This window comes from Phaseolus vulgaris, chromosome 3 (assembly GCF_051622355.1).
Source record: "Phaseolus vulgaris cultivar YP4 chromosome 3, ASM5162235v1, whole genome shotgun sequence".
Classification (NCBI taxonomy): Eukaryota; Viridiplantae; Streptophyta; class Magnoliopsida; order Fabales; family Fabaceae; genus Phaseolus; species Phaseolus vulgaris.
The window spans coordinates 5,520,156-5,530,651 of NC_143500.1; the positions used below are offsets into that span (position 1 = coordinate 5,520,156).

At 25.8% G+C, this 10,496-nt stretch overlaps 1 protein-coding gene and 1 long non-coding RNA gene across 2 annotated transcripts; one reads left to right on the forward strand and one right to left on the reverse strand.

Annotated features, from left to right (window-relative positions):
• Positions 1 to 1,070: 1,070 nt before the first annotated feature.
• Positions 1,071 to 4,017, reverse strand: LOC137805759 (B3 domain-containing transcription factor VRN1). Its single transcript, XM_068605684.2, has 6 exons — positions 3,805 to 4,017; positions 2,757 to 3,267; positions 2,519 to 2,667; positions 2,145 to 2,403; positions 1,521 to 1,657; positions 1,071 to 1,383 (listed from the first exon to the last, which is right to left on the reverse strand). The coding sequence occupies exons 1-6, from the start codon at positions 3,949 to 3,951 to the stop codon at positions 1,132 to 1,134; spliced, it is 1,455 nt and encodes a 484-aa protein (XP_068461785.1). The 5' UTR covers positions 3,952 to 4,017; the 3' UTR covers positions 1,071 to 1,131.
• Positions 4,018 to 9,718: 5,701 nt separating this feature from the next.
• On the forward strand, positions 9,719 to 10,174 carry LOC137805760 (uncharacterized). Its single transcript, XR_011080234.1, has 2 exons — positions 9,719 to 9,844; positions 9,947 to 10,174. It is a non-coding gene; the product is annotated as an uncharacterized LOC137805760 (long non-coding RNA).
• The last annotated feature ends 322 nt before the right edge of the window (positions 10,175 to 10,496 follow it).

Consider the following 10,496-nt stretch of genomic DNA (forward strand, 5'->3'; position numbering starts at 1 on the left):
TTATAAGAATTAAAATAATAAAATTGTTAACTATATACAAGTTAATAATTAAAGCTAATTAATTTTAAAATAAAGAATAATCAATATTTACTTTATAATGAAGATGATTTTATACTATTAATTAGTTAAAATATTTTTTAAATATATGTAAAGTAATTTATGTTGGGTTTTAAATTGTTTTTAACATAAAATTTACTAATAATACATATATATTTAATTTAGGCTAAATTTAAATTGTTGTATCTGACTAATATTATATTTTTATTTTAACTTTCGTAATTGATTGAAGAAGAAAAATAGAAACGACACTTTCTATAACCATTTTGTTTGATTCAAAATTTTAGGATGCCACCTATTTAGCCCATATATATATTGAAAGTTATTTTTTAGAAAAAAGAATTTATACAATAAATTTGATTTTTAGAAAATTATTGTATTTATCCTTCTTAAAATTGTGTTAGAACCATGATAAAATTATCAAAAATCCAACAAATATTTTTTGAATTAAATACTTTACCAATAAATGTCTTACAAGTATCATACAAATATAGACACTGATACGTATGTCCATCACAAACATACCATTTAAGAACAAACATACCATTTAAGAACAATCTGAATATTATATCATCACAAACACACCATTTAAGAACAATCTGAATATTATAGGATGCCACTAATATTTGGAAGACCGGGCCCATGAATACGTTTTTCTTCTTCCAAATATACCAATTTAAATAAAAATTATCTAAATAATTTTTTATTCAAAATATTTGTCTAATCTTGATTATTGAGATAGATTTTCTCATCATTCTTAATTAGTCAACGTTATTTTCAAAGTGGTGTACTTAGTATCCATTGGTTTTATGTTGAAATCTCACAATTAAGAGAGTCAAATGCAGCCAAAGAAATGGACTCCCTACATCATTAATTCAACTACAACACAATTTGAATCTTTTTAACTTAAAATCTCTTAATATTTCTTAAAATATTAAAGAAAAATAAAACTGCAGAATGAAAAAAAAAAGTTTTCTAGGAAGTTAAGAACATTGAAGAACAAAAGCCATATGAGCAAATACATCAACACTACCATTCAAAAGCCATAAACTGATAAAACAAAATCTACACCCCTTAATTACCATGACTTCTGAAAACATGAACAACTAGTGTTGCATCTTTTCTATTGACTAGCTCAAAGACACAAATATCTCCAGGTTTCAGGTTGTTTTCTCTTGCAAATAAGGCCCAACCAGCACTGAACTTAGCTGAAGATGAAGAATTACACACAAACTTCACAGGCCACAATTTGTTTCTAAACTGTATCATCATCACATTCTGATTAAACTTTATAAGATACTTCCTTGCAAAGTAGATAGGCACACACTGCATCAAGTCAAGTATATAGATGTAGACCACTATTAGAACAAAATCAAAATGTTCATGAAAGAATAATAACACTTGCTAGCTAGTATTATATAAAAAACTTTACACCTGTTCACATATTTAGGTGCCTAACTTACCAGGTATCTGGTTGTGTTTTCCTTTGATGGTAAAGTAACCATGAAAAAAGGATTTTCTGATTTGAATTTGCTAGCTTCTTTATGAGCTCTGGTTAAGATCTTTGACTTGAAGTCACTTTCCAACTGAAAATCTTTGACTAGAACTTCCACATGTCAAGTTAGTTCTTGAAGGATTACACTAAGCAGCATTGTGAAAGATCAGTTTTAGCTGTTTTCAGAGATAAATAATAACTGCTACCTAAGAAATAGATTCAACTTAGAGGATTCTCTTTTTCAACCAATCATTTAAAGGAACGGATTATAAATAATGAAAAATAGTCAATAACTCATATTTTTACCATTCTGATGTAATCTCACTTTTTAATTAACAAAATGGATAAAACTTTAAAAATTATCAAAATGCATAAGTCGTTCAGTATGAAGAAGTGGTGTTCAGTATGAAGAAGTGATGTCAAAGTGACATGACTTTTAAATCATTTCAGTACCTTGTGAAATTGCATCAGAATTGTAAACTCCCTAATAACTCTTCACTTTAAAGTAAAAGTAAAAAAACTATGAATCCCTCATGAATGATGAGTTAAGTCTAAAGTCTCATTGTGAAGATAAATAAAAATGGATTATTACCTTGTGAAATGGGGAAACTTGGTTCCTCTGCACCTCGAAAGATTGAAACTATGAAAGCAAGGCCTTGGATCCTCTTGATCATCTCAAAAACACAAACATCCCCCACATTCAAATTGTTTTCTGATGCAAATTTCTTCCATCCCCCACTAATTCTAGGAGCAGAATAAATAACAGGCCATGTTCTCCCATCCAATACCTCAAGGTTGACAACTTCACGTGTGTTCTTCAAATATTTTTCTACAAAATGTGGTGGTATTTTCTGGAAGTTTTTTACAATGTAAAAAAGAACAAGAACTGCAGGTTACACTTCTGCTGCAACATCCTTATGAAAGAAGATAACTCATAACAAAGCACATATTTAATAAGATGCTCACCAGGTAATATCTTTTAATCAATGACTCCTTCATGACAAGCAGGAAAAAGGGGTGTTCAGGTCTGAAAGTTATGGCTTTCTTTAAAGCCGTAGATGTTAACTGCTCCACTTTTGAGCATTCACTGTTAAAAGCGTGTTTACCTTCAACTTCTGAAAGATTTAACATGGTATAAGCAATGAAAAAATAGGTCTCCAAAATTTATTGGATTCACAAAATGATCTGATCATGAACTACATACCATGTAATTTTTGCTTTATAGATTTTTCCTCTTGAATGCTAGGACTTTTAGTTTGGACATGCTGATGCAAATGTACCAAGTTGGGGCTTCTCACAACATTTGTAGTTATGCTATTTTTCATTTTCTTACAAGGTTGGGGAGAAGACAGAGTTGGCTTCACTCTAGTATTTTGACATGATAATTGCTCCAACAAAAGTTCATTAGAATCATCAGAAATGTGGACAAGATTTTCCTTTCTACAATGAGTAGTGTGGGAAGGATAGTCTATTTCAAGGGCACTATTGTCAAATATGTGTACTTGAAAATGAGTAGTTCCCTGGTATTCAAAGAACAGCAAATGGCCATGATCTAGAGAATAGTATGTGGCAAACTCCTTCCATCCATTTTGAAACCAAATCTCACCATCACTCCTGACCCAGTATATTTTCCATTCAGTACCATCAGGAGATCTAAGAAACACAGGATTTGACATTCCATCTCCATGTTTTCTAGTGAACATTTTTGGGAGATTCTGCAAAAAGATTGTGTTGTTAGCATGTATAATAAAATTGACAACCTCAACAAAGAAACACAAACTCCAAATAGTTTTCTTATCAATTCACACATATGATTAATGGAGAAGTTTGTATATATCCACGATGCAGAGATACAAAAGTGGTAGTTTCAAATTAGTTTTTACCTATTACAACAATAGGCTAATTAGGTGTTTGTCAAAGCTTTAGTTTTTCATACTCCAAAAGCAAAATATTTCTTTTTAGTCTCTCATTTCTAGAAATCTATCAAAAATGGTCCCTGTATCCATAGAGGAGAAATCTTGTGAAAGATGAAGAGCACAAATAGTACATTTCCATGCACAGGATAAAAAGAGATGATTTAGTTTGTAAAAACTAATAACAAATATTATCTTATTTGAAGCAACTACATACATTTAACCCCATAGTGTTCATGAAAATCAGCTAGGGATACTAAGGTAGAATCATTTGATGGTGCTAAACTTGAACCATTACAAGTTAACTCAAAAGAGAAGTTTGAAAGTAGTGATGCTTACAAGTATTCCATGTGCAAGGTTTGGTCTGAGGATAATCTTACAGAAATGAACTACAGTGGAAGAGAGGTTAGTTGGTGAAGTCATAGATGTTGAAATGTCATCACAGAGTGAAGAAGGGATTTTTAAGGCTTTGAAATTTACTAGCATGGAGCAGGTTGAGGTATTTGTCTTGTGGCTATCTAATCATGTGGCTAGGCTGATTGATGAATTAGACTTCTGCTTCTGTCTGCTCTAAAGTACAGATTTCAGTGACTACCTTCAACAATGACTTGATAATTTAATTATTATATATATAATATAAACTAGTTTAATCCAAAAAAAACTAGTCAAGTTTTAAATTTAAAAAATGTAACATAATTATCATAAAAAGGCTAATCATATTCCCTGTTTTTTAAAATAACAATATTATCTTTTTATATATCTAAATTTTATAAATTATTACTGTGTTGATTATAAATTATTATATATAAATTAAAATTATTAATATTTAGTTTATCAATAATAAGATTAAATTAAGTAAGTAAAAAAACTAGAGTTTAAGTAAGTCTTAAAAAATTAAAAATATTTATCTTTTTTAAAGACTGTTGCAAGTTTAAGGTTACTCCACATTTGTTCATTTTTTATATCCTGACTAATTAGGAAAGAAATAAGAAAAAGTAAAACTAAAAAATAATAATCTTATTTTTTAAATTATTTCAAGCTATAAAATTAAAATTAATTCCTTTTTATTTTTCACCCCTCCCCTTTCTTCAGATTGTAGATACGAATGTTGAAACAAATTAAACAAAAAATAATAATTAATTGAAGTTAATTAAACTATAAATTTTTCTACTATGGAGATGAAACCTGAAGAAGTGTTGAAGGTTTCGTCTTCTTCTTTTCTTTGGGCAGATTGTTAGGATTTTGCTGTGATCCTTCTGGTCTTCGCATTACTCCTTCGGCTCTCAGTCTCGGACGAATGCCAAATGGGGGAGGTACGTGCAGAAGGCACTCTGATGCTTAAGTTAGTAAAGAAGGTGTTCGACACTCTGGTGTGTAAAGTGATAATGTAATACCTTATTCTTTGAAATATGTGTTATTTATATTATTTTAATAAACTTACCTTATTGAGCCTGATTAGTGGAACTTATGGTTGCATTACCTAATTCTTAATGGTAATTTAGCTTCACTGACCTGGTTTGAGCGTTAATGATTAAATGTGTCAGTCGATCAAGTTGTCCATGAGAATCTCGATCATATCGGCTAGGAAGGTCGAGTCTCGATCATCTCGATCTCGTCCCAGTACAATAAAAATTGAAGTGTTTTTATTAAAAATAAACTAAACTTTTATTGTAATCATTATTACCCATTTTTAAGTCACCAATTCTTTTAAATAACTTAAAGACTATGAGCTGGCATAAATTCAAAAAATATTAAACCCATAACCTTGAGTTTCTAAAGATATGACCAAATTTAATACGAAAAATGTAATTTGTAAAAAAAATGTTCATTACTTCTAAATGTGAACCTGCATGCTCATGTATCGAATACATTCAAAGCAGGTCATAAACATAGACAACTAACATAATACTACAAATTTATGATAATTCATTTTTTAAAAAAAAACTTTCTATAACATAACCAACTTGTATATAATCATTTCATTATACACATACATTACATTCACATTATTATTATATATATATATATATATATATATATATATATTCAGATCATACATGAGTCCACATAAATATATAAACATACAACTTTCGGAAAACACATTAAACATTAAACAAATTCTATCAAAGACTAAACACATTTATCAGCTAAGCATAATTGAACTTTATGAGTTCAAAATAAGTTTAAAACATTCAAAATCTAGAACTCATGACATAAGTTGGGTTTTATAATATTAATAATCCTTTATAAAATTATAATTATTTTCTAGTATACAAATTTAGTCGTTTTTAAAAAAAATATTATATACACTTTTATGTCCATTAAAAATTATAATAAATAATTGCTAAATTAATTCTGTAGGTATTTGTAGTATCACTTTCTATTATACAAATTTGGTACTTTTTCAAAAAATATTATATATACTTTTATGTCCATTAATAAATTATAAAAATAATTGCTAATATTAATTTTATAGGTTTTTGTAGTATACTAGCTTGATAGTCTTTTTCAAAAAATTGTTATAGAACACTTTTATGTCAATTAATGAATTATAAAAAAATAACTTCTATTATTATTTTTGTTATTCTTTATAGTATACTAGTTTGGTAGTTTTTAAAAAAATGGATATCCCCTTTTATGTTTATTAATAAATTATAAAAATAATTGTTAATATGAATTTAATAAATATATTATATACTCAATAAATATCAATTAAAAATTTATGTAATTATTGATATTATTTTGAATAGAATAAAGAATAAAAATCTAATTTAGATTTATAAAATTTTAAATCTTTATTTATTTAAAAATTATCTTAAAATAATTCAGGCTTTATAATACTAATCGTTATTTATTGTAATCTTGTAATTATTTTTAGTATAAAAGATTGGTATTTTTTTTCAGAAAATATAACATATACTTTTATGTCCATTAATAAATCATAAAAAATAATTGTTAATGGTTGGAGATTCCATATCGACTACTGAAAACATTTAATTATATATAAATGAGTGCAAACTTCACCTCATAAGCTGATTTTATGAGATTGAGTTAGGCTTAAAATTCATTTCATAATATGTATCAAAGTCTTTTAAAGTCAATCCTAACAATTTGTTGGACTTATCAGAGCCTTCTTTAATGTGTTAGAGATCTCATATCAAATTAAAAAAACTATTATATGCACCTTTATGTTTATTAATAAATTAATTATAAAAATTAACTGCTAATGTTACATTTAATAAATATATTATATACCCAATAAATATTAATTAAAAATTATGTAAATTATGGATATTATTATTTATAATTAATATATTATATTATCTCGCTTATTCTTCTATGTTATAATATGATCGAATAACCACGGGCTTGAGAAGAGTTTAGAATAAAGAATTACATAGAGATATAATTCTAAATCAAAATAAAAAAATAAATATGTAATTTATATTTATATACTTTCAAATATTATTCATTTAAAAATTATCTTAAAATAATTTAGGTTTTAATAATATTAATCATCTTTTATCATCTTGTTATTTTCTTAGGATTTTTTCAAAAAATATTATATACACTTTTATACTCATTAATAAATTATAAAAAATAATTTTTAATATTAATTTTGTAATTATTTTTATTATAATAGGTTTGTAGTTTTTTTATAAATATCATGCAAAACTTTCATGTCCAATAATAAATTATAATATTAATTTTGTAATTATTTATAGTATGCAAAGTTTGAAACTTTGTTTTAAATATTATAAACACTTTTATGTCTATTAATAAATTATAAAAAATAATTTGTAATATTACATTTAACAAAATATAATTCTAAATACAATAAAAGTAAACATCTAATTTATATTTATAAACTTTTAAATCTTTATTTATTTAAAAAATATCTTAAAATAACTCACGTTTTAGAATATGAATCATCTTTATCATCTTGCGATTTTCTATTATACAAATTAGGAAGTTTTTCAAAAAAATATTATATACACTTTTACATTCTTTAATTTTGTAATTACTTGTGATATACTAATTTGGTAGTTTTTTTTTAAAATATTATGTAATACTTTTCTGTCCATTAATAAATTATATAAAAAAAATTTAATACTAATTTTTGTAATTATTTATAGTGTGCAAGTTTAGAAATGTTTAACTATTATATACAAAATTTATGAAAATAATAAATTATAAAAAATATGTGAATAAATACATTATATACTTAATCAATGTAAATAAAAATTATGTATAATTATTGATATTATTGCCTATTAATATATGATATTATACTCAATAAATGTTAATTAATAAATTACAAATGATATTCTTATAAAGAGAGACAAATTTAATATGAAAACATATATTACAAATAGAGAGATAGATAACACAAAAGTTTAAACCCTAAACCCATACACAAGATTCAGACTTCTACAGATACAAGAATGGTTCGTTCAAATCTCTCAGATGGTTCTACTAAATCTGATCCTTGCAGCTATGTTCATTGTTTTATTTTCATCTGGTATGAACACAAAAAAATTAAAAAAATGAATTTATTTGTACAATAGTTTGAATTTGATTTGTATTTATTGTTCATAATTTCAAGTTTTGATTATAAGGCTGGTCATTGCCAAAGTTTAGGTTTTAAGAAAGGATGTTGTTGTTTCAACGCAGTTTTGAAATCATTTAACAATAATATATGTACCAAATATTGATAGTTAAAATTTTGGTTGTTAATTAGTAGTAATTTAGAAACTTTTTAACAATAATAGAAACTAATTTAGAAACCAAATTTTTTTTTGTCTCTAAAATTGTCTCTAATTTAGTCACTATAGCAACTAATTATTTTTTGTTTCTAAAATTGGTTTTTATTTCATGATTTTCTTGTAGTGATGACTCAAGCAGCAAAAAAAAAGACTTTTGCAAAAGCCTTAATGTGTTATCCCTCTTTTTGCCTTCTCCTTACATTAAGGAATGTTTGATATATATTCAGATTGATAAAGATATGTATCTCGCAGGTCCTGAAGATTGTAAAAATCACATTCATGGAAGAATAGTACTATTTAAAGACGAAAAATCTCTTACTCATATGGACGTGTGCAAAAAGCTGGATCTTGCCTAAAAATCTCTTGGATCGTGGAAAGCAATTCCTCTATGAAAATGATTTTACGAATGTCTTTTTTTCTTTACTCTAAGATATGAGAAGAGTCATAACACTAGGGTCTTGGAATCTCAATCCGGTATCTTTAGTATTTTCTTAGACTAAAGACTTTGTGTCATCTTTCATTTTTTTTTATCAACAATAAAAAATGAATAAATGGGAAACACTTCAGAGTGATCCAACCCTTATAGAAAAAAAGAAACACCTTACCATACTCCTACCTAGAAATACCTACCACTTTGTGTCATCTTTCATGAAGCTCACCAAAGCTCCATGTTAGGTTAGGATCCACGATTCCTATGCAACATTAGCAACCAAAAGTAATTTTCTCTATAGAGAAAGGGATTGATACTCCTCTTTCTCTGGATGACTGGACCATATGTATAAATCTATATGTTTTTATAAAAAATTTACCTTATAAAAAAATTACCGTGACAAACCTCTTATAAAAAAATTACCTTGACAAAGTTTTTGTCTAACATCGTTAATATTTTGGATAACTTGCCATTGAATAGAATTACAAGTAAACATCTAGTTTATATTTGTTAAAAATTATCTTAAAATAACTCACTTTGGAGAATATTAAGCATCTTTTATCATCTTGCCATTTTCTATAATACAAATTAGGAAGTTTAAAAAAAAATATTAAATACACGTTTATATCCATTAGTAAATTATAAAGAATAATTGCTAATATTAATTTTGTAATTACTTGTGATGATATACTAATTTGGTAGTTTTTAAAAAAAAAAAAATATGTAATGCTTTTATGTCCATTAATAAATTATTAAAAAAAACAATTGTTAATATTAATTTTTGTAATTATTTATAGTGTGCAAGTTTAGAAATTTGTAACTATTATATACAATTTTATGTCAATTAATAAATTATAAAAACTAATTGGTAACGTTACATTTAATAAATAAGTTATATATTTAATCAATATAAATGAAAATTATATATATTATTATTGCTTTTTAATAAATATATTATATTAAGTAAATGTTAATTAATAAATTACAAATGATATTCTTATAAATATAGGCATATTCATGAAACATATATTACAAAATAAAGATAGATCATAAAAAGTTTAAACCCTAAACCCATACACAAGATTCAGAATTCTACATATACAAAAAATGGCTCGTTCAATTCTCTCAGTGATTCTGCTAAATCTTATCCTTGCAGCCATGTTCATTGTTTTATTTTCATCTGGTATGAACAAAAACAACTTTCAGAAACTGAATTTATTTGTACAATAGTTTGAATTTGATTTGCATTTATTGTTCATAATTCCAAGTTCTGATAATAATGCAGGTGTTAGCAGCAAACCCTCTTGTCAAGGAGCATGCACTCAATTTCCTGACTGTGCTGGCCATTGCCAAAGTTTAGGTTACAAGACAGGACTATGCACTATAGATGTATGCTGCTGTTCCAACTCAGGTTCACTTTTTGTGTGAATGCAAATAAACAATGCATTCTTTCTATGAATTCTAAGTATTATTGAATAAATATTAGCTTAATTGCTAAAGAATTTGTGAGAAATTGAGTTTTCTCTATTTTACTGTGTTGTCTTTACTGATATATTAAATTACATTATCCAATTTAATGGTTTTTAAATTACTAACATCAACTATATATTGTTGTGCATTTCAAAAAATTTAAAAACAATAATCAGACTTTGGTTTTTAAATTTTGCCTTAGATTTTTTTCTCTAATAGAGAAAGTTTGAACAAACTAAGTTTGAGGTTTTGAACAAAGTAACTTTAAAATTTGTATATTTCATTAAAAAATTTCATGTAGGCATTTTTTACTACAAACTATTTCATTTGATTGTTTTTCTGTCCAATCAACACTATCTATTTTG